Raw genomic sequence first — 25,769 nt, forward strand, 5'->3', positions numbered from 1 at the left:
CCTGCCCCTCAGAGGCTGCCCGACCTGCTGTGCTTTACCAGCACCACTCTAATCTTGACCCACAGAACTAGCAACCTAGCAAGGTGGACCAATGCTGTAGGGAGTTCATGTGGGTTCAAAATCCCAACATAGCAGGTGATTGAATTTACAATTCTATTATTTCTTAAAAAAAAATCTGCCAGTGAAGACAAGTCTGAGGAATGGTCATGTCACTGTAATATTACTTGGCGAGTAATCCAGAATCACAAGTTTGTATTCTGGGGATATGGGTTTGAGCCCTAACATGGCAGATGCACTCATTTGCATTCAATAAACATTTGGCATAAAAGCTGTAGACTAATGGCGAAGCTATAGCCTCCAGCTGATTGTCGCAAAAAAAATCCCAAAATCTGCCGTCCTTCCCTGGTCTGGCCTACATGTGACTCCAGACCCTGAGGAGAAAGTGAGGTCTGCAGATGCTGAAGATCAGAGCTGAAAATGAGTTGCTGGAAAAGCGCAGCAGGTCAGGCAGCATCCAAGGAACAGGAGATTTGACGTTTCGGGCATAAGCTCTTCTTCCAGACCCTGGGTAAAGTTATGGTACAGCAATGGTCCTACCACAGGAAAGAACTTTTAGGAAGGGCAATACTTTTGCTTCCTCACACCACCTAGATTCTCCTGTATGTTATATTTTGAAAATTAATCATCAATCCACTATCACTGTGGCAGTTCATTTGCATCAATATGTTCATGATACCTCACAACTTTTGATTTTTTTCAGGAATGAGTTACACCAAAGTCTTTCTTAAAAAAAACCTCACAGCTTTTTAATAATACACTTCTTAGACAAAAAGAGAGCTGTTTGTAAATAGGTTGAGGCAGAGGATATGTCTAACTACCAGGTGACAAGCCACAGCTTACTGTCTGTTTCAAACAGAGTCATTCTTCTCTCCAATTCATGAAGACACAAAGGTCCTGGTCATCATGAAGTGATTTCTTTGAACTCATGCCCGAAGAGTTGTGATAAGAGGAGAAATACAAGGTTTATTAAAAATCCCTCCTGGCAAACCATTGCATGGGGGTGAGTCTGAAAGACCTGTGATTCTTTCAGGAACATAGAGTCAAAAGAATAAAGTTGAATAAAGTTGAGGGAGATCTAAGGACCAAGCTTAACCACTCAAGAGGAGAGGGGTGATGGCCTAGTGGTATTATCTTGGACTATTAATCCAGAGACCCAGGTAATGTTCTGAGTTCGAATCCCACTACAGCAGATGGTGGAATTTGAATTCAATTTTTAAAAAAATCTGGAATTAAAAATCTGATGCTGACTGGGAACCCATTGTTGGGAAAATGCCCTTCAGGAAAGGAAATTGCTGCCCTTCCCTGGTCTGGTGTACATGTGACTCCAGACCCACAGCAATGTGGTTGACTCTTAATTGCCAACTGGGCAATTAGGGATGGATGATAAATGCTGGCCTAGCCAGTGACACCCCCATCCTGTGAATAAAAACAGCAAACCAGACTGACAAGGACACGATAGGGTAAGGGGCTGGGTCTGGGTGGGATGCTCTTCAGAGGGTCAGTCTGGACTCAATGGGCCAAATGGTCTACTTCCACACCGCAGAGATTCTATGTTAAAGCTTCTCAATTTCAGAAATGGTATGATATATACAGGCTAGGTGTGCCTTCGGTGGAGATTGGAAATGTAAGGGGTACCTTGATTGATATGTATAATGATCTTACATGGGTTTTTTGCAGTGCAGTGGTAATGTCCTCCCTCTAAACAAGGAGACCCTGGCTCAAGCCCCACCTGCTTCAGAGGTGTGTAACAGCACATCTGAATGGGTTGTACGGGAAATATCCATAAGATCCTGAGGGGTTTGACAAGGTGGTTGTGGAGATGGTGAAAGAATCTTAAACTAGTGTCCACTGTTTAAAAAGGAAGTGCTGTCCATTGGAGACAGAGATAAAGAGAATTTTTGTCTCAGAAGGCCACGGGTGTTTGGAGCTGTGGAAACAGAGTCTTTAAATACTTTAATGGAAAAGGTAGGTCAGTTCCTGAGGAACAAGGGGTTATTGGGGGAATGTGGAGTCATCAGATCATAGTGAGTGGTGGAGGAGGCTGAGGGGCCTGCTCCTGGTGACTGGTTTCTGTGTGTATTGTTATTATTTTGTCATTCCTGGGTAAGCTTATGGCTGTGACAAGCTGACCATGACTGACTGACAGCTATGAAGACACTCAGACATGAGCCAGCAATCGTTAATGAAAGAGAGAACCACAGTTTGATTCCTTTGTGGTTGTTCAGGCCTCACAGTTGTAGCTGTTGTGTAGAACAATGGAGAAGCCTGAAACAGTATATAATTGGAGTGCATTTCATGGGCTACAGTGTGAGGAAAATTACATGGATTGCCAGTGTATTAAAAGCCCTCCTGAACATAATTAGTCAATTAAGCAATTATACTGATGCTCTGTTTGCCTGCATCCATTTATTAATGAGTCAACTTGAAAGAAGGAAGTTAAAAATCACACAACACCAGGTTATAGTCCAACAGGTTTAATTGGAAGGACACTAGCTTTCTGAGTGACGCTCCTTCATCAGGTGATAGTGAGCGTTGCTCCGAAAACTAGTGTGCTTCCAATTAAACCTGTTGGACTATAACCTGGTGTTGTGTGATTTTTAACTTTGTACACCCCAGTCCAACACCGGCAACTCCAAACCATGAAAGAAGGAAGGGACAGAAGGAATCAAAAGCAATATTAAAATAATACCTTCACTCTCAAAAAGATCAAAAACATCTTATTAACAATGAATTGAGAATCTGTTATTATGCAGGCAAACAAAGCAGTTATTGTACACACAAAACAGTTAAACCCCCACAAACAGCAAATAAATGAATTATTTGTTCATCTGTTTTGTGTCATGGAAGGCTATCAGTCAGAACCTCATAAGAACATAAGAACGAGGAGCAGGAGGAGGCCATTCTGGCCCCTCGAGGAGCAGGAGTAGGCCGTCTGGCCCCTCGAGGAGCAGGTGTAGGCCGTCTGGCCCCTCGAGCCTGCTCCACCATTCAGTAAGTTCATGGCTGATCTTTTCATGGCCTCAGCTCCACTTACCCACCCCCTCATCCTAACTCTTAATTCCTTTACTGTTCACAATCTATCTATCTTTGCCTTAAAACATTCAATGGGGGTAGCCTCAACTGCTTCACTGGGCAGGGAATTTCACAGATTCTGGGCGAACAAGTTCCTCCTCAGCTCAGTCCTAAATCTACTCCTCCTTATTTTGAGGCTATACCCACCAGGGGAAACAGCCTCTGTTGACTTCATAATTTCAGCGCCCCCCCCCCCATGACCTACTTTGAATGATGCAAAATTTCTAATATCTGAAACAAAAAGATTGATCCCTGGATTAACATCTCTTTACAGTTTCAGTTCAATAAAGCACTTCTTCAGCTTTGGAACCTGAGCTAAGCTCCATGTGCTGAAATATAGTAGATGGTATTAAATGTCATAGAGTCATAGAGATGTACAGCATGGAAACAGACCCCTCGGTCCAACCCATCCATACTGACCATAGAGTCATAGAGATGTACAGCATGGAAACAGACCCCTCGGTCCAACCCGTCCATACTGACCATAGAGTCATAGAGATGTACAGCATGGAAACAGACCCTTCAGTCCAACCCGTCCATGCCGACCAGATATCCCAACCCAATCTAGTCCCACCTGCCAGCACCCGGCCCATATCCCTCCAAACATATACCCATCCAAATACCTCCTAAATGGATCAAACTGACTCTGCAAAATTATCTTTCCAACATGCCTGTTTTACAATGATCATACAGGAGGCACTCTCTGGGTTTCCAAAAGCATTATTTTTTTCAGACCTTTCCTGAGTTGCTGGATATTAGGTATATAGAACAAAAGAAGAAAGCTGTTTAACAAAACTGCTCAACCACTGTAAAGTGCTGTACCAGTAAAGCAGCTATCTAAGAGCCCTTCAGAGTGAAGAGTTATTTATTAGGATCATTCCTTAGGAAGCTAGGTGTAGGGTAGAAGATGATTGAGCTACTAGGGCAGATTTTTGAGTGGGGTGGAGAGGACAGAATAGATCTAATTATCCCAACCTGATTTAATCTCTGATGGAGAAACCTTTGCGTAAAGCAGGTTAAGGGTTAATCTCATTCAGGTATTTAAAATGGTAAAGGGATTTGATAACATAGATAGAGATGAATTATTTCTCCAGTTGAAGGAGGTTAACCTTAAAATTAGAGCTAGGAATAATATCACATTGCTGTTTCTCACATGGAGTGTAGTAATAACTGTTTTCTACCTCCCAAAGTGTTGTAGTGGCTGGGTGAGTGTACATGTAAAGACTAGGATGGATAGATATTTGTTAGGTGAAAATGTTAGATTAGGTTACTTACAGTGTGGAAACAGGCCCTTCGGCCCAACAAGTCCACACCGACCCACCGAAGCACAACCCACCCAGACCCATTCCCCTACATTTACCCCTTACCTAATACTATGGGAACTGAACCCAGGTCTCTGGCGCTGTGAGGCAGTAGTGCTAACCACTGTGCCACCGTGCTGCCCACGGTGAGTGTGAATGCAAGGTGAGTAAACTAGGATCAACCATAATCCAATTGGACAGTGGAGCAGGCTTAGTTGATGTTTCTACATAAAGGAATGGTTGATATCACCAACTTATGGTTAATTGCAAAGATATATATTTCAGATTGTTAATTTTAAGATCTCTTCGGTTGAGAAATGTTATTGAAGCTATAAAGAACAATCCACAAGTGAGGATAAAATGAACAAATTCATTCAATAGGACACCTGGTTGCTTCTCAGTATGAGACGAGAATTTACAGCCAGTGTTAGGAAAAATCCCCAATGAACCAATGCAAGGAACATCATTTATCTGTAATCTCGGACCTGGAGTGATATGTTCTGAGTTTTTCCACTTTCGGGGAAGAAGTACTTGTTCCCTAGTAAGAACTTCCATAAATTTTTCTGTGTGAAAATGAGAACTCACTGGGACTGAGAATTATGAATGAAAGCTGTGATGTTACAGCAAGTAAATAGTAATCTGGTTCATTCCTCTCGGGCTTTTCCTGTTTGTATCAATCTCCCAATATTGCGAGTGTTTTCCAAACTGCTCCTCAGTCTATGGGGTGACGGAAACCAATTATCAGCAGTTTCCTTCACAGATATACTGGCTTGTCTTTATCAACAATGTCCTAGTTTCAATTCAGTTCTCAGCAGAACTGCTTCCAAATTTAGCTCGCTCCTATGACAAAGATTTTCACCCACCCAGTGACAGATTACATCAACGGCCTGTCATTATAACACTGCCTTCTGCCACATCATCCACTCTGCTGGGTCCAGTGTGGTTTGGTGAGTGTGCAGAATACCATCAGGTCCACGTTCCACCATGTACACACACACGCACAGACATAAACACACACACGTATGCACACATACACACCCCGACACACACACACACACACATACACACACTCTCACACACAGACACACACACACACACGTATATGCGCACACACACACACACACAGACACACACACACACACGTATATACACACACACACACAGACATAGGCACGCACACACGTATATACACACATACACAGACATAGACACGCACACACGTATACACACACACAGACATGGGCACGCACACACGTGTACACACACACAGACATAGGCACACACATGTATACACACACAGACAGACATAGGCACGCACACACATATACACACACACTCACAGACATAGGCAAGCACGCACGTATATACACACACACACACGTATATACACACACACACACAGACATAGGCACGCACACACGTATATACACACATACACAGACATAGACACGCACACACGTATACACACACACAGACATGGGCACGCACACATGTGTACACACACACAGACATAGGCACACACATGTATACACACACAGACGGACATAGGCACGCACACACATATACACACACACTCACAGACATAGGCACGCACGCACGTATATACACACACACACAGACATAGGCACGCACACACGTATATACACACACACACACACACACACAGACATAGGCACGCACACACGTATATACACACATACACAGACATAGGCACGCACACATGTATACACACACACACACAGACATAGGCACACACACATGTATGCATCCACACTGACACACATACAGACATGGGCACGCACGCATGTGTACACACACACAGACATAGGCATACACACACGTATATATACACACACACACACACACACACTCACACAGACATGGGCACGCACACATGTATACACACATACACGCGCACGCACACATGTGCGCACACACAAATACACATGGCCCAATTCTGCACTGTAGGGATTCTATGGTTCCTTATTTTTGACGAGGGGACCACACCTGTTTTTGCCCTTATTCAGTTATTTAGTACGTGCAACCCAGAATGAGTCCATTCAGTCCAAGAGGTCCATTCTAAGTTTAGCAACGACAGAGAGAGAGAGAGAGACTAGTGGAGAGGTTTACAGAGAGGGTTTCCGAGTTGACAACCCTGACGCTGAAGGCTTGGCTGATCTATGTTGGGACACTTAAAACAGGAGATGCACAAGGGGAGTGGGAGGGAGCGAGCCTTTCAGAGGGCTGCTGGGCAGAAGCATGAAGCCACAGAGGGATATGAAAGAGGATAAGAATTTCAAAGTTAACTTGATGCTTAACCAGGACTCACAGTAGATCAGTGACCACCGAGGCTGAAGGAATGGGGCTACAGCTGAGGGTTCATACAAACATAGTCCATTTCCAACAAAGTTTTTATTTTATTCTTTAAGGGATATGAGTCTCTCTCGCTAAGCCCAGCATTTATTGTCCATCCCTAATTGCCCAGAGGGCAGTTAAGAGTCACCCACATTGCTGTGGGTCTGGAGTTACCAGACCATGTAAGGACAGCAGATTTTCATTCTCAGTCATTCCGTTCAGTATTAACTAAGCATTTGCCTTTATTGACTGTTTAGGATAAGGCTGAAAATGTGTTGCTGGTTAAAGCACAGCAGGTTAGGCAGCATCCAAGGAACAGGAAATTCAACGTTTCGGGCATAAGCCGAATTGCCTATTCCTTGGATGCTGCCTGACCTGCTGTGCTTTAACCAGCAACACATTTTCAGCTGTGATCTCCAGCATCTGCAGACCTCACTTTTTACCCGATTGTTTAGGATAATTTTGACTTTGTACGATAGTGTAAAATAGGTAGTAATGACTGAAACCTTTTTTCACCTCTTCTGATTTTTTTTTTCTATTTTGAAAGGTTTTTCCATCCAATTCACTTCACTGGGGCACATTTCTCAGTAGGGTGGGGGGTGGTGTTTTTCACAGAGATGAGCTCCTCACCATAATCTACATTCTGGCCACTTACATTTATAAGGTGAGTTTTTCAGTGCAAGCTGTACACCCTGACGGAAATGGAAGGAAAGGCAGAGTTATACAGATGTACAGCATGGAAACAGACCCTTTGGTCCAACCCGTCCATGCTGACCAGATATCCCAACCCAATCTAGTCCCACTGCCAGCACCCAGCCCATATCCCTCCAAACTCTTCCTATTCATATACCCATCCAGATGCCTCTTAAATAGAGGCAGGTCCTTGTACCAAAACCTGGGATTGCAGGTACTCTCTATGTAACTGATAAGAGGAGATATTTCATCAAGTCATTTTTCCTCTTTCTTCTGATCAGCCAAAACATTTGCATCTATAGACCATCTCCGGTAGCATTTACCAGTTAGGGTCAATTAGCTCAGTTAGCCGGCTTGCTCTGTCAATGTGACACCAACAGCGTGGGTTCGATATCCTCACCAACAGCGTGGCTTCGATATCCTCACCAACAGCGTGGGTTCGATATCCTCACCAACAGCGTGGGTTCGATATCCTCACCCACAGCGTGGGTTCGATATCCTCACCAACAGCGTGGGTTCGATATCCACACCAACAGCGTGGGTTCGATATCCACACCAACAGCGTGGGTTCGATATTCTCACCAACAGCGTGGGTTCGATATTCTCACCAACAGCGTGGGTTCGATATCCACACCAACAGCGTGGGTTCGATATTCTCACCAGCTGAGTTACAATGAAGGACTGTCCTTCTCAACCTCTCCCCTTGCATAAAACATGGTGGCCCTCAGGTTAAACCACCACCAGCCGTCTCTATCTAATGAGACAGCAGTCTGATAGCCCAGCAGGGCTGTTGTGACTTTACCTTTTAAGTAAAACATCCCAAGATGTCCAAAAGACCGCTATTTGTTAGCACAATCACAGTTCCTGTTCCCGAAAAGATTTTGTCCCAAGTGTGTCAATTCAATATTTGTAGCTGGGTTTTGACTCTCACTCTGACTGACTGGATTCAGATTCATTCTTTATTAGTGGTGAGGTTCTTAACCAAATCCACACGCTGAAAGCATCCGAACTCCATGGTAATTGGCACTGCTTTATCCAAGAGGCCATCACACTGAGCTCCTGTTGAAGGCAGTAAGAGAAAACTCACACAATACCTAACCCAGAGTTGTCATGTTCGGATTATATGGGCAAATAGTGAACAGTTCCATTTCTTAGCACAGAATTTTCTTGAGGTGCATTAATTTCAAAACCTATTATTGTTGAAAGATAGAAATTTAACAATTACCTTTGAGGGCTGGCCTGTGGGTGCTATTAAAAATGTAGCCTGTTCATCAGTCATAAGACAATATGCCATCTGATTATTCTAATTTCTCAACCCCTCCAGATGGGAACAATTGTCTGCAATCTCCATGGCAGAGATGAACTAATATACCAATGTTGAATCGAATATGTTTCAATAATCAGTAAAATTTGCATTTTATAACACTTTTCACAAACACGGAATGTCTCAAAGCATTTTATAGCCAAATAAGTGTTTTTTTTAAATGTGTAGTCGTTGTTATAAAATGCAGCAACATTAACCAAAAAATGTTAATAAACATGACAAGGCAAAACAAGAAATCATTTATCCTACGGTTGCTACTTTTCAGCTTAGTGAAGGCTCATGTTTAGTGATTAAGATTTATCAGCAAGTCCAAAGCCTTGGTTAATCAGAAAATCTGTTAAAACCTCATCAATTTAGACAGCACAACAAACTGTTCTAACTTTGTGTGTAATGTCTTTGAAGTAACATGCATCCAGCTACATAGTGATCTTGCTGTGATCCCAATGAGAGGGATCTGTTGATAGATCAATTAATAATGAGTAGAACAACAAGGTTGAGCTTCCAGAAGTTAAATTGTTAAACCTGTCCTCTCTGGGAGGTGGTGCATCACAGAGATGATTGTTTTTACAGCAAACACAAGTGTCAGGAACTCTAAGCGCTGTGGACTGATGTGTTCACCCTTCATTCTTTGGACAGACAGTTTCAGCCTTTTGAGTGCAAAAGGAATCTAGAAACTGACAACACGATGCAGAAGAGACAGATCAGAAATGTCTGAAATTTGGGGAAAAAGGAAATCTTATCATGGTTTAAAAAAAAGCTAACGTTGCCACAGGCCTGCTGTCTCGTTAGAGAGAGACAACTCGTAATGGTTTAATCCATGCTCCTGGTCTTTAATCATCAAGGGGAAAAGTTCCTTCCTGTTTACACCATCTATACCCCTCAAACATTTGTTAAATTTGTCCAGTGTAACAAATTCCATGTATTTTAAGAACTGTGAATTTTTTATATTGCTTTTGCCCTGTACCCAACTCTGTTCCCTGGTGACTAACCCCAGCCTTCCCCATGACAGCACACTTGGATCTGATTTCAGTCCTGGTGTTACATTTAGTTCTGGCACTAGCTTCCAGCCTGATGTTTGTACCGTTACGAAGAACATCTATTTCCACCTCCGTAATATTGTTCGACTTCACACATGTCTCAGCTCATTGCTCAGCTCAACACATTCCCTTAACTCCAGACTTAAAGCTGATGTCAGAAAATAAACGTCTGAACCAGAGACAGGGGGCTATTTGCACTGAGTTCTTTGAGTCTCCTGCTGAGTGATCAGGGATCATTCACTTGCAGTGCAGAGGCAATGTGACAGGATCTATGCGATACATCACTATAAAAGATTATCTGATCATTATTGTTTTGGGAGCCTTGCTGTCCGTAAATTGGGTGCTGCCTTTCCTCCATTACAACAATGACTACACTTCAGTGAGGTATTTGATAAGGTACCCCACAGTAGGCTGATGGAGAAAGTGGCTGCAAATGTGTTGCTGGTCAAAGCACAGCAGGTTAGGCAGCATATCAGGAATAGAGAATTCGACGTTTCGAGCATAAGCCCTTCCTCTACTGATGGAGAAAGTGGAGTCACATGGGGTCCAGGGTGTTCTAGCTAGATGGATAGAGAACTGGCTGGGCAGCAGGAGACAGAGAGTAGTAATAGAACGGAGTTTCTGTGAGCAGTGATGTCCCACAGGGATCTGTGCTGGGATCACTGTTGTTTGTGATATACATAAATGACCTAGAGGAAGGTATGGGTGGTCTGATTAGCAAGTTTGCAGATGACACTAAGATTGGTGGAGTAGCAGATAGGGAAGGGGACTGTCAGAGAACACAGCAGAATATAGATAGACTGGGTGGAGAAAAGGCAGTCTTCAATCCGTGTAAATGTGAGGTGAAGCATTTTGGAAGATCCAATTCAAGAGAGAACTATATAGTAAATGGAAAAGTCCTGAGAAACATTGATGTACAGAGAGATTTTGATGTTCAGGTCCATTGAAGGTGGCACCATAGGTCGATAGAGTGGTCAAGAAGGCATGAGGCATGCTTTCCTTCATCGGGCGGGGTATTGAGTACAAGAGTTGGCAGGTCACATTACAGTTGGATAGGACTGTGGTTCGGCCGCATTTGGAGTACTGCGTACAGTTCTGTGTAACAGCAGGGAAGAAGTTGTTTTTGAATCTGTCGGTACGTTGTTTCAAAATTTTTGCCCGATGGAAGAGAGTGTCTCTTGGAGGGGTCTTTGATGATGTTGGCTGCTTTCCCGAGGCAGCGGGAAGTGTAGATGGATTCAATGGATGGAAGGCTGTTTTGATGAACTGCTCTGTGTTCACAAACCTCTGTAATTTCTTGCAGTCTTGGGCACAGCAGTACCCATACCAGGCTGGCATCCATCCGGATAGGAGACTTTCTATAGTGCATCTATAAAAATTGGTCATAGTCATTGTAGACACACCAAAGTTTCAGTTAATGAAGTTGCTATTAAAGTTAGCTTCATCCACTGTAGTTCTTCGATATATTGAACCATAAATCTAAGAGTACAATACACCATTGTACAAAGAGTTCTGTAGGTACATTTTTTTCTTGCTTTTCAGATTGAGCTTTGCTCTTGTTCCCAGTGGACTGCAGACTGGAGAAGTTGCAGAACCGTGTATGTATCTTCTAATTAGAATAACTCTGCAATGTGCAGGCTGGTGATTAATGACACTGTCCAACTGTCAATTGTCTCCTGAGCTCTTGCACCAAGATCAAAGCCTTTATTAGTGAGGCGAGAGAACAGACCTACCCAGAACCTTGACGTATTGCAGTAATTACAACGCTATGTTGTCCCTGCAAGATATGTCTAACCTTTGCAGCATTGAGGAGTTTTAAAACCAGAATGTATATTCTTAACAATGAAAGGAATTATCGGGTGTGAGAGGGATTGGATTTTGGTCCTAATCTTTTTAATCTTAAATCGCTATCGGAATGGCTGAAGTTTGGGTTAACTGAGATTCTGTTGCCCTTCCTGATGAAGGGCTTTTGTCCAAAACGTTGACTCCTGCTGCTCGGATGCTGCCTGACCTGCTGTGCTTTTCCAGCACCGCTCTAATCTTGAGTTTCTGTTGCTGTCAATGTGGAAGCAGGCACACTTTCAGGGGTCAAACTGGGCCTGGTTTTATAGAAAATGGTTCTGAAGACATGGTAACTCTGTTTCCGCCTCCACAGATGTGTTTCCTGTTTTTGTTTCATTCTGGCCTTGGGTGGCTTGTGTAAATATTTTTGAACGAATCTGTTTGGCCAAGTTTGGATGCTCCTCAATAATGGATGCAGTTTAAACCCAGTCCTTCTAGCCTAGACGTAGGAGCAGTACCTCTGTGGGTAACTTGCTTATGCAGTCTGTGGATGTGGTGCCAAAATGTTCACCAAATAAGAGAAGTATACTCTTTTGCGCACGTCATTCTGGACTTTTAGCGATTTCAAAGGTACCACAGAAGGCTTCCAGAGTTAGGGAGAGGAAACACATTTACTGATGAGTCTCTGTGGTTTTTGAAGGATTCACCACTCACCTTTTCCACACCACTCCCAGAGTCTCCCTCCAGGCCAGCTGGCTCTGAGTGGGACTCACTCACTGAATTACACAGTTCACTGCTTTCATTCAGATAAAGCCTGATCATAAATAAAGTTCACCAGATTGATTCCAGAGAGTAAGGCTTTGAGTAATGCAGGCTAGTTTATGTTGATACTCTCTGGAGTTTAGAACAATGATAGGAGGACTAATAGAGGTATATAAGATGCGAAAGGGAATTGACAAATGGGCTGCCCAGTGGCTCAGTGGTTAGCACTGTGTTTAGTGAACTGGTCACAGTGCAGGTTAGGATTGCTGAGGGAGACAGTGAATGGGTGACCAAAAGGCAGAGAAAGAGCAGGAAGGCAGTGCAGGTGTCCCCTACGGTCATCTCCCTCCAAAACAGGTATACCCTGTTTTTAGGTTTTAGATACTGTTGGGGGAGATGGCTCACCAGGGGAGGGCAGCAACTGTCAAGATCATGGCACCGTGGGGGGCACTGCTGTTCAGAAGGGCAGGAAAAGGACTCGTAGGGCCATAGTCGTAGGGGATTCTATTGTGAGGGGGGTAGATAGGTGGTTCTGTGGCCGAAAACAGGACTCCCAGATGGTATGTTGCCTCCCAGGTGCTTGGGTCAGGGATGTCACTGATCGGCTGCAGAGCATTCCAAAAGGGGAGGGTGAACAGCCAGTTGTCTTGGTGCATATAGGCACCAACGATATAAGTGAAAAACAAGATGAGGTCCTGAAAGAAGAATTCAGGGAGCTAGGAGAGGAGTTAAAGAGGAGGACCTCAAAGGTAGTGATCTCGGGATTACTACCAGTGCCACGTGCTAGCCAGCGTAGAAATGAAAAAATAGGCAAGATGAACACGTGGCTTGAGAGATGGTGTAGGAGGGAGGGGTTCAGATTTGTTGGACATTGGGACCGGTTCTGAGGAAGGTGGGACTATTACAAAATGGATGGTCTACACCTGAACCAGACTGGAACCAATGTCACGTCATTTTTCCAGTAGCAATTGGATTCCAGTTTAACCAATTGTCTTTGATTAGATTACTTACAGTGTGGAAACAGGCCCTTCGGCCCAACAAGTCCACACCGACCCGCCGAAGCGCAATCCACCCATACCCCTACATTTACCCCTTACCTAACACTATGGGCAATTTAACATGGCCAATACACCTGACCCGCACATCTTTGGACTGTGGGAGGAAACCGGAGCACCCGGAGGAAACCCACGCAGACACGGGGAGAACGTGCAAACTCCACACAGTCAGTCGCCCGAGTCGTCCTTGGGGGAGTTTTTGCTCCTGCTGTTGGGGAGGTTTTAAACTAATGTGGCAGGGGGCTGGGAACCAGAAGAGAAAACAAGTAGGCAGTGAGGTGGAGACTGGAGACTGTAAGAATCATGGAGATAGCATTAATAAAGGGAAGAGTAGGCAGAGAGCAGATGAACGCAAAGAATTGGTGGCCTGAAATGCATCTGCTTTAATGCAAGGAGTATAGTGTGTAAGGCAGATGAACTTAGGGCTTGGATTGGTGCCTGGGAGTATGATGTTACTGCAATCACAGAGACTTGGTTGAAGGAAGGGCATGATTGGCAACTAAATATTCCAGGATATAGACACTTCAGACAGGACAGGGAGGGAAGTAAAAGGGGAGGGGGGTGGGTGGAGTTGCATTGCTGGTCAGGGACGATATTACGGCTATGCTAAAGGATGACACTATGGCAGTCTTGAGTAGTGAGGCATTATGGGTGAGCTGAGAAATAAGAAGGGTGCAGTTACATTGTTGGGGCTATATTATAGGCCTCCCAACAGTGAGCGTGAGGTAGAAGACCAAACAGGTAAACAGATTATGGAAAGATGTAGAGGCAACAGGGTGGTGGTGATGGGAGATTTAATTTTCTCAACATTGACTGGGATACACTTAGTGTCTGAGGTCTGGATGGGGCAGAATTTGTACAATGCGTCCAGGAGAGTTTTCTAGAGCAGTATGTCAATAGTCCGACGAGGGAAGGGGCCATATTGGACCTGGTACTGGGGAACGAGCCAGGACAGGTGGTAGAAGTTGCGGTGGGAGATTTCTTTGGGAACAGTAACCACAATTCTGTAAGTTTTAGAATACCTGTAGATAAAGAAGAGAGTGGTCCTAAGGGAAGATACTAAACTGGGCCAAGGCCAATTATATCAAAATTAGGCAGGAGCTGGGAAATGTGGATTGGACACAGCTATTTGAAGGGAGGTTCACATTTGAAATGTGGGAGGCTTTCAAAGATAGTGCAGGATAGGCATGTCCTGTTGAAGGCAAAGGATAGGAAGGGCAAGATTCGTGAACCGTGGATGACAGGAGAAATTGTACAACTAGCCAAGAGGAAAAGGGAAGCGTACATAAGGTCTAGGCAGCTAAAAACAGAACGGGCCCTGGAGGAATATCGGAAGAGGAGGACCAGTCTTAAACGAGGAATCAAGCGGGCTAAAAGGGCTCATGAAATAGCTTTAGTGAGCAGAATTAAGGAGAATCCCAAAGCATTTTATTCTTATATAAGAAGCAAGCGGGTAACTAGAGAAAGGATTGGTCCACTAAAAGATAATGAAGGAAGGCTGTGTGTCGAACCTGAGAGAATGGGTGAGATTCTGAATGATTACTTTGCATCAGTGTTCACTGAGGAGAGGAACATGATGAACGTTGAGATTAGAAATAGAAGTTTGATTAGTCTGGATCACGTTGGCATAAGTAGGTAAGATGTGTTGGGTAGGCTAGAGGTTATTAAGGTGGACAAATCCCCAGGACTGGATGGGATCTATCTCAGGTTGCTGAGGGAGGTGAGAGAGGAAATAGCTGGGGCCCTGACAGGTATCTTTGTGGCATCCTTAAATATAGGTGAGATTCCGGAGGGCTGGAAGGTTGCTCATGTTGTCCCCCTGTTCAAGAAGGGTAGTAGGGATAATCCGGGTAACTACAGACCTGTGAGCCTGACGTCAGTGGTGGGAAAGTTGCTGGAGAAGGTACTGAGGGATAAAATCTATTTATATTTGGAAAAGAATGGGCTTATCAGTGATAGGCAACATGGTTCGTGCAGGAGAGATCGTGTCTTACCAACTTAATAGAGTTCTTCGAGGATGTGAGCAAGTTGATGGATGATTTCATATACATGGACTTTAGTAAGGTGTTTGAGAAGGTTCCCCATTGTAGACTAATGGAAAAAGTGAAGTCACATGGTGTGCAGGGTGTTCTACCCAGGTGGATAAAGAACTAGTTGAGCAACAGGAGACAGAGAGTAGTAGTTGAAGGGAGTTTCTTGAAATGGAAAAAGGTGACCAGTGGTGTCCCACAGGGGTCAGATGGAGTTCAATCTGGACAAATGTGAGGTGGTGCATTTAGGTAAGTCTAATTCTAGAGCGAATTATACAATGAATGGAAGGGTTTGGGAAAAGTTGATGAGCAGAGAGATCTGGGAGTGCAGGTTCACTGTACCCTGAAGGTTGCTGCACAGGTGGATAGAGTGGTCAAGAAGGCATATAGCATACTTGCCTTCATCGGACGGGGTATTGAGTATAAGAGCTGGCAGGTCATGTTAACATTGTACAAGACATTGGTTCAGCTGCATTTAGAATACTGTGTACAGTTCTGGGCGCCACATTACCGAAAGGAGGTGGATGCTTTGGAGAGGGTGCAGGGAAGGTTTACGAGGATGTTGCCTGGTACGGAAAGTGTTAGCAATGAAGAGAGGTTGAGTAGGTTAGGTTTGTTTTCATTAGAAAAAAGGAGATTGAGGGGGGACCAGACTGAGGTTTACAAAATCATGAAGGGTATAGACAGTGTGGATAGAGACAAGCTTTTTCCCAGGGTGAGGGATTCAATAACAAGAGTGGAGGCAAGGGAAGGTGCTGCTGTCAGATCCTGCCACTCAGTGCACACAGGGAAACTCCACCACGGTTACCACCCACGTATACAATTTCTATTTAGCAACAAAACAAAATTGTTCTTTCAGTTTTACACCAAGTTTTGTATTTCTCTCCTGCTGCCTATTGCTGCCTTTTATTGTGCACTTTGGCGGCTTGGAGCTGGCCTTCCGGCTGCTCCCTCTTTAATTCACGTCCTTAAGAACTTGTTAGCAGCAAAATAAATCAGGTCTGCCTGAGGTGAATTCCTGTGGAACTTTGTTTTTGTGGGGAAATACCTGTTATCCTTTAAAGGGAAATGAGAATGAGAATCCAGATATTTACTTCATCCTTTCAATTCCGGTTTCTTTTTTGACGTTCAGATCCATTCTTTCAGTTGCTTTCCACCTGGTTCCCAAATCAATCCCAATGTGAAGCCTGACAGAACTTTCCCTGCTAAGCTGCTGAGACAACACAGCAATTTTACTTAAAATAAGGTGGATATAAGGTGCACAAAATAAAATAAATAATTAAAATAAGAGGAGGGGGAAATTGTGACAGATTTTTGCTTTGTGTCAAATGGAAATGAGTGTTTGTTTAACTGCCATCAAATGGCATTGACTTTGCGGTGTTTCATTGACAGTGACAGAAAAGGTCCTGCGCTGTATTTTAAATGTGTTAGCTGCTTTTGAACATGAACAAGGGCAGGAGTCACCTTTATAACTGGAACATCACACTGCGAATTTTTGCTATAAATTCTGTGTTACGATCGAGCCCTCCACTATCACCTGATGAAGGAGCGTCGCTCCGAAAGCTAGTGTGCTTCCAGTTAAACCTGTTGGACTATAACCTGGTGTTGTGTGATTTTTAACTTACAGCTGGAAAGCTGCTGTAGATGTATCAAAATGCCCGGAAGCTATGTCTGTGCAGAGTTCATGGTGATTGGAAAGGGAAGAGGTTAATTCCTGAGTCCAAACCCCAGACAGGAAGCTTAGGTCATGACAGGGTCTTTCAGAAATTCAGGGATGCACCACTTCCGGTTTTCTAAGTAATTTCAGTGATTGGAGTGTTCTCTCCTGAAGTCTGACAGTGTCTTCTCTGTGCGGGTTGGTGGGTGTGTATGTGTGACTCCCTATCTAGCCTCCACACTCTGGAACTTACCTGCTGTACCTGCTGAGGAGAGATCCCGTGTTAATCTTCTCTCTTATCTCAGGGATGATCCACTGGCCTTGGAGACAGCCCACAGAAGGTTCACTCAGCTGATCCCAGGTACGGAGGGAGTCCCTCATAAGGAGAGGCTGAGCAGGCTGGGCCTGAACGATTGTGGTTTAGAAGAAATAGAGGTGACCTTATTGATATAAGATTCTCAGGGGATTTGCCAGGGTGGATGTGGAAAGGCTGTTTCCCCTTGTGGGAAAGTCTACCACCAGAGGGTATCAGATTAAGACAGAGGTGAGAAGGAATTTCTTCTCTCAGAGGAGAGTGAATCTGTAGAATTCATTACCTCAGAGGGCTGTTGAGGCTGGGGCATTATATTCAAGAGCTGAGATATTCTGATACTTAATCAGAAGGTATTCAATGGTTATGGGGTAAAAGCAGGAAAGTGGAGTTGAGAATGATTAGATCAATCATGTACTCCTTGAACAGTCAAGTGGACTTGATGGGCTGAATGGCCTACTTCTGTTTCCATATCTTATGGTTGCATCGCTTTAGGATCGTGCCGTGTCTTCAAACAAGTTAAATAACTCCAAAAAAAGCTTCCCATTTCTCATTTTGATCTTATTTGAGTATGAAGATCCCAGTTTGGATGAATTTTGTTGCTGCATTATCAATTTGTGATAGTCTACAATAATCAGAGCTCAACCTCCACAGTTGCTGAAAGGAATTGAATGCAACCATTTTAAATACCCAAATACAATTTATAATGCATCTAAAGTTTAAACAACGGCACAAAATTAGACGCTTCATTCCAATTAGTCCATCAAACTAAACTAGTCCCGCCTGTCTGCACTTGGCTAATATCCCTCTAAACCTTCTCTACTCATGTATCAATCCAAATGTCTTTTAAACGCTGTCACTGTACCTGCATCTATCACTTCCTCAGGCTGCTCATTCCACACATGAAACACTAATGTCAGTTACAAAATACTGTGCAAGATCTATAACAAACACTACAATAGACAAACAGGCAGAAAACTAGCCACCAGGATACATGAACATCAACTAGCCACAAAACAACATGACCCACTCTCACTACTATCCTTGAGGAAGGACACCACTTTAACACTGGGACAACACATCCATCCTAGGACAAGCCAAACAGAGACATACACGAGAATTCCTAGAAGCATGGCATTCAAACCAGAACTCTATCAACAAACACATCGAGTTAGACCCTATCTACCACCCCCTGAGAAAAGGAACAGGAAATGACATCACCACAGGAAATTATATCATCAACCCAAACAGACCCAAACATATAAATAGAAAGCAGGAAACATCAGCAGTGCTTCGTCTGGAGGCCCACTGATGATGTTACCTACTATGGTGACGAAACGTCTGAAAATGAACCTCCCAGCTCAGTGAGCAAACCTATATCCACATGAAACACACTCTGTGTTAAAAAAACTGCCCCTCACATCCTTTTTAAATCTTTATCCTCTCACCTTAAAACCATGCTGTCTGGACTTGAACTCCCCCACCCTAGGGAAAAGACATCTGTCTTTCACTTTCTCTGTATAACCATAATTTTATAAACCTCAATAAGGTCACTCATCAATGACTCTATAAATGCATTCAAGCAGACCCTCTCAAGGGTAACTAGGGATGGATAAGAAATGCTGATCCAGTTAGTAATGTTCATGTCCCACAAATGAATAAAATAAAAATGAACCTACCAATTCAACCTTGCAATATTTAAAATACCTCTTTCTGCATCTCACTTTTTGCCCTGTCCTTGGATCATTCAGCAGCTCACAGAGCGCTGCTATCTTTGACCATGCTATGCCCTTTCCCCCCAGCCCCCACAGGCACTTACTGTCCCATTGCTTCTGGTTCCTTTATACTGGGCCATCCTTACCTTCCAATGCTGCCTACTCCTGAACCTCTCCAGTGTTCCCGGGACACATTCAGACTAAATACCTCTGGCCCATCCCTCGTGAGTGTGCTTTGGTATCAAACACTAACTGTTTGCCAATCCTGCCTGAAAACTTTACATTGGCCTCATCCATCTGAGTCCAGTCTGGTGGTCAAGGTTCACCATTTCCTTCCAGTATAGGCTAGCACAGATGTCTCTGTAGTGCATTGGTTTAAGTGACTGGCGAATATTCTGAAATAATAAAAAGACCTGTGTTTGTATAATGTCCTAACCTAAAGATATTCCAAATGACTTTTCAGCCAATACACCTTGGAAGTGTTTAATGAAGGAAATGCAGCAGGAAATGTGCACACAGCCAGCTCCTGAAAACTGCAAATGCAATCGTCACAAGATCCTCTTCTAGAAAGGTTCTCAGGATGTGAGCAGTTTCAGCTTAAAATCACATCAGAAAGATACATCTTCTGACTGAGACTCGCTGTCTCAGTACTGTACCTGAGCCTAGGTCTAGATTTCTATAAATCACTGAGCCACAGTGACACCCTGATCAATGGATAGACCTCCTGCTCCCAAAGCAATCTTCAGTTATGGAGTCATAGGGATGTACTGCACGGACCTTCAGCCCAACCCATCCATGCCGACCAGATATCCCAACCCAATCTACTCCCACCTGTCAGCACCTGGCCCATATCCCTCCCTATTCATATACCCATCCAAATGCCTCTTAAATGTTGCAATTGTACCAGCCTCCACCACTTCCTCTGGCAGCTCATTCCAGACACATGCCACCCTCTGCGTGAAAAGGTTGCCCCTTAGGTCTCTTTTATATCTTTCCCCTCTCACCCTAAACCTATGCCCTCTAGTTCTGGACTCCCCAACCCCAGTGAAAAGACTTTGTCCATTTATCCTATCCATCTCCATAATAATTTTGTAAACCTCTATAAGGTCACCCCTCAGTCTCCGAACGCTCCAGGGAAAACAGCCCCAGCCTGTTCAGCCTCTCCCTATAGCTCAAATCCTCCAACCCTGGCAACATCCTTGTAAATCTTTTCTGAACCCTTTCACGTTTCACAACATCTTTCCGATAGGAAGGAGACCAGAATTGCGTGCAATATTCCAACAGTGGCCGAACCAATGTCCTGTACAGCCGCAACATGACCTCCCAACTCCTGTACTCAATACTCTGACCAATAAAGGAAACTATACCAAACGCCGCCTTCACTATCCTATCTACCTTCGACTCCACTTTCAAGGAGCTATGAACGTGGACTCCAAGGTGTCTTTGTTCAGCAACACTCCCTAGGACCTTACCATTAAGTGTATAAGTCCTGCTAAGATTTGCTTTCCCAAAATGCAGCACCTTGCATTTATCTGAATTAAACTCCGTCTGCCACCTCTCAGCCCATTGGCCCAACTGATCAAGATCCTGTTGTAATCAGAGGTAACCCTCTTCGCTGTCCACTACACCTCCAATTTTGGTGTCATCTGCAAACTTACTAACTGTACCTCTTATGCTCGCATCCAAATCATTTATGTAAATGACAAAAAGTAGAGGGCCCAGCACCGATCCTTGTGGCAGTCCACTGGTTACAGGCCTCCAGTCTGAAAAACAACCCTCCACCACAACCCTCTGTCTTCTACCTTTGAGTCTTTTGTGACAGAACAGGGCAGTTGATTAAAAAACCTCTGCAAAGTCATATTTAAATTTAATACAAATGGAACACAATGCTTTTAACTGAGAGAACTGCAAAACCTATAAATCAGAGACAGCGATAGAAATTGCCGGAAAAGCACTCCACTGATTTCTGATTAACTCTGATTTCTCTCCACAGATGCAGCCAGACCTGCTGAGCTTTTCCAGCAATTTCTAGTTGTGTCCACAATGCTTTTAATCTTCGCTACTTATTATTAGCTATTGGTGCAATTTTTCTTTCACTGATACCAGGCCAGTTTGACATTATTTCCTAATGTTACAAAGCTGAAAGGTAAAGGTTGTCTCTGAGATCTCATGACGACCCTGCGTGAGGGTGTACTTGAATTCAGATGAGAGGAATCAAAAACCAAATCTGTATTGAATTATGAGATGTGAGTTTTGAGCAACCATTCCTTTCCGATATTTCGGGTATATCAGCTGGTATTGCCTAAAGCCAGTAGAGGTATCTTTGAAGACAATCACTCCTGATTTATTCAATAGACAGAGAAATCTCCATATGTGTTCATTGGTGGGAACAGCTTTTTCTGTGTATATATCTACATTCATATGCAGAGGTGTTATTGAGTAAACATTTGTGAACCTAAAAATATCAATAAATTATCCACTGCAGCATAATGATATTCCATGGCTGTATAAATTGTACAGCGAGCAGAAACTGTTTTGATACATTATTGATACAAGTTACAGCAACATATTATTTAATTATTTGCTCACACTCCACATCCTGTCATTTAACCTCCCAAACTCCAATCTATTTTCACGACATTCAGAGTTTGTGAGAAATCATTTGAAGGAGTCATCTCAATTTGTAAGAAAAATAGTTGTACAGAAATGTAACTGCCGGTGCCTGAACGTAAAATGTCGTTCCAAAGTGATGAATGAGTTAAATGTGATCTCAAGACAGATTGCCCTCCAGTGAAGTTAATAAGATTTACATAAACCATCAAATATTCCACTCTAACACCAAAAAGAGAAGCAATGTTGGAATTAAGGAGTTACGTAACTGCTTTTTTGTAAGAGATCCTTCAAGGTCACACTCATTTCCGCAGTTAATTTTACAAAGAACATTCACCATTTAAAAGACCATTAACTGAAACTATTTAATACTGAATGAACACACAGTTAATTGTTTTCTGTATCTCCCTTTGCACCAGACATACATAAACTCGTTTCTCATTGAATCCAAAACACCACCTACAAACAATGCACATTTCTATAAATGCAGTACAGATTATTAAAATACTTTTCAATATGTTCTGAGATACTTGAATTCACTCTTTTAAGAATCGTTCTGATTACAGAATGCAGGATTAAGATGGTCTGGAAAATTCTGGAATAGATGTAGCCTTGAGCTGGCTATACGTTAGTGCTCTGGTTTTAGTTTGGCTGGATTTTGAGTTATGTTGAGTCTAACAGAGGTGCTACCTGATTCTGGATGAAAAGGCGCCTCTTCACGTGACGGTACAACTCACTGGCTCTCAGCCCGAAAACTAGGGGGCACAGGCACCGGGGCAAGACTGAGAAAAGAGAGATGTTAATCAAATGTAACTGGGCCGTGACTTGCACTTCGATGGATGTGCTTTTGACCAAGTTGGAGTAAACGATGTAGTTGGCGACGGGGATGAAATAAAGGAAAAGCTGAAGGCCGTGGAGGAGCACGGTTTTGCGGGCACGCACTTTGGGGGACGTTTGCCGAGCTTCCCTGTATATCATGCTGTAAGAGAACACGATGGTCACCGTGCTGGCCAGGAAAGTGAGAGCGAGGACAGCCTGCTGGGCTTGAAATAAAGCAAAGGAAGTTTCTAGAATCCCTTCTTCGACTGGAGGAAAGATGCAGCGAAAGGATTCCGTGACCAGTGTGGGTGTCCCAGCCCACAGAAGTATCAGCAAACATATCAGGGGGTGCACCGCGGCTAAGAGCCATAGGAGGGCAATGATCTTCTGAGTTTTACTGGCCGTGCAGAGAGCGCGGTAGTGTAGAGGCCAGCAGATTGCAATGTATTTGTCCACAGCCATAGCCGTGATGGTGAAGAACCCACTAATGAAGCTGGAAAAAACCAGCAGGTAATTGATGAGGCACAGCAGGATGGGTATTCTGATAACTGCTGCCCACATCACTGTGGTGGTAATCAGCAAGAGCAAGTAGAGCAGATCGCTGATAAGGAGACTGGCAAGTAGCAGGTACCTTGGCTCCTTCCGCAGAGCAGAAATCCGGAAAATAGTATCCAGCATGGCTCCACTGAAAAGCAGTGTAACCAACAAACAGATTGCCTCTGGAAGTAATAAAACCCAGGAAGGACAACGGAGATACTCCCCAGTTCCATTGACTGAAGCATTCAGCATTTTCCCCGAATGCCTCAGGTTGCTCTCTCCCAAGTATTCAGTTCAGTTCAGTTACTCAGTGCCTGTTGGAAACCGTGAGGTACTGGCTTGATGTTGCTCTGTAGAACAGTTCCACAGTGTAAGCAACGGGCCATGCAGCAACTTTGAATAAACAAGAAGACCCAATCTGAATTAGAAAGGAGCACATCAAACCAAATAGGATCAAACAGAATATCAGGGGAGGCAGGTTTTGAGCATTAACTGGCTCAGCATTGCTTTAATGTTACCAATTTATAAAAAGAAGATCGACTTTTGTCTTTGCAATAAAAGGAATTGAAACTTTTTGATAGATGGAAATAAACACTGAGTAAAGGTCGCTGGTGGAATTATGCAGGGTCTAGTATTTCCTCAGCCTCAATTTTACAGAAGGCATGTTAAATATTCTACAACAGCACACAGTTTCAAAGACTGGCAAATGTTAATTGATATTTATGTTTAATATTTACATATTGAGAGCTCTTAACATCTAATAATCCTGAAGTAAAATTGTAAACTAATTCTTTTATTAGATCCCACTTGGAGCCACATGCAAACGTTATTTGTGTAATGGTGAAATCACAATAACTGTTAATGAATACTACACCCTCCTCATAAAAAATAGGAACAGTTAAAGTAGTAGCATGGATACACTAAGATCCTCAAAAAAAAATAAAATCACAGAATCTCGACAGTGTGGAAACAGGCCATTTAGCCTATTAAGGTCACACAGACCCGCTAAAGATCACTCTCCTCAGACCCATCACCCTGACCTGTAACCCTGCATTTCCCATGGCTAACACACCTAGCCTGAACACTATGGGTCTATATAGCATGGCCAATCCATCTGTGGACTGTTGGAGACAACCGGAGCACCTGAAGGAAACCCACACAGACACAGGGAGAATGTGCAAACTTCACACACTCGCCCGAGGCTGGAATTAAACCCAGATCCCCCAGCAGTGTGAGGCAGTACGCTAACCACTGAGCCGGAACTTTACTTTTCCACCAGATCCTTTCATTGCCTGAGAGACCAAAACTCTGTCCATCTGTTCCTTGAATTTACTTGATGCTGGAGTCTCCCTGCTCCTCTGGAGTAGAGAATTCTGAAGAATGCAGAGTCCCACTGTATAAGACTCAACCAGACCCCATAGGTCTGGACTTAAATCAGCAAATTCTTACACTCATCATACATTTAATTCAAAAATGAATCCTCTCTCCGGTGTATTGCATGTGGGTTGTGACTATAGTGCAATGAGAATATCTCACTGAAGGTGACACTTCAGATGTTATGACAGAATTTGAACAATGAATTCCCCGTCGAGTAGTGCAAATTCGAGTTTGGCTCCTTATGAGGATCCTGAAATAATTATCCAGCTGGTTTTGTTGGTGATCATGGCTTATTAACATGATATTATTAATTAAAATATTCATCTATGTAGAATTCTAGATGGTACCAGGTAGATGGAGAGACAGATAACACTGACTGAATGAGAGGGCACATTGCCACTGAGGAACAGGAGTAGACCATTCAGTCCCTTTGGCGAAAGTGAGGACTGCAGATGCTGGAGATAGAGTTGAGAGTGTGGTGCTGATGACGGGCATATGCCTGAAACGTCGACTCTCCTGCTCCTCGGATGCTGCCTGACCTGCTGTGCTTTCTCAGCATCACACTCTCCATTCAGTTCCTTTGGTCTGTTCTAATCTTCAATGAGATCATAGCTGCTTTTGTGGCCTATGTTAAAATTCATGAGGATCTAATCAGGGATAGCCCCCAAACTCATTTCTCTCCAGTAATAAAAGAACATCATGACTGGATCAGGGCAGAACCAAATACTGGGTTTCAAGGTTTGCAGTCTGAGCACAAAATTACATGCATTTCCCGTAAGCATTGGAGCTGGATCTAATCACACAGATTTAAAGAATCCAACAGGGAGAACTATTGCCTCTGGACCACACCAGCTTCTCCACAACAGGGGCAAGCAGGATAGGAGGATGTACAGTGGGGACATGTGTATCTCTGGAACCCCCTCCATGATAACAGAGAGTGAGCGACGTGGGTAACCTGGTCACTCAGTGGTTAGCAGTGCTGCCCTGCAGTGCCAGGCACCTGGGTTTGATTGCAGCCTCCATATATTGTAAAGGTTTCTTTTGTAAACGTACGCAGATTTATTGATGGATTGTATTCTATGATACAGTTTCTGAGAGAGTGTATTGTTAGACTGTGTGAATACATCTTGAAGAATCATAAGTGATGCAGACTTAGTCTGTGTGGAGTTTGCACATTCTCCCTGTGTCTGCCTGGGGATTCTCTTACAGTCCAAAGAGGTGCAGCTTTGGTGGATTGACCATGTTAAATTGCCCATAGTGTGTACAAATGTAT

General features: G+C 43.6%; 2 protein-coding genes across 2 annotated transcripts in view; one reads left to right on the forward strand and one right to left on the reverse strand.

Moving 5' to 3' along the window:
• Positions 1-25,769, forward strand: part of dner (delta/notch-like EGF repeat containing) — a 311,214-nt gene that overhangs the window by 36,785 nt on the left and 248,660 nt on the right. The gene's annotated exons all lie outside the window — the stretch shown is intronic.
• On the reverse strand, positions 22,427-23,260 carry LOC132821401 (odorant receptor 131-2-like). Its single transcript, XM_060833976.1, has one exon. The coding sequence runs from the start codon at positions 23,258-23,260 to the stop codon at positions 22,427-22,429; it is 834 nt and encodes a 277-aa protein (XP_060689959.1).

The sequence above is a fragment of the Hemiscyllium ocellatum genome, chromosome 13 (assembly GCF_020745735.1).
Source record: "Hemiscyllium ocellatum isolate sHemOce1 chromosome 13, sHemOce1.pat.X.cur, whole genome shotgun sequence".
Taxonomy (NCBI): domain Eukaryota; kingdom Metazoa; phylum Chordata; class Chondrichthyes; order Orectolobiformes; family Hemiscylliidae; genus Hemiscyllium; species Hemiscyllium ocellatum.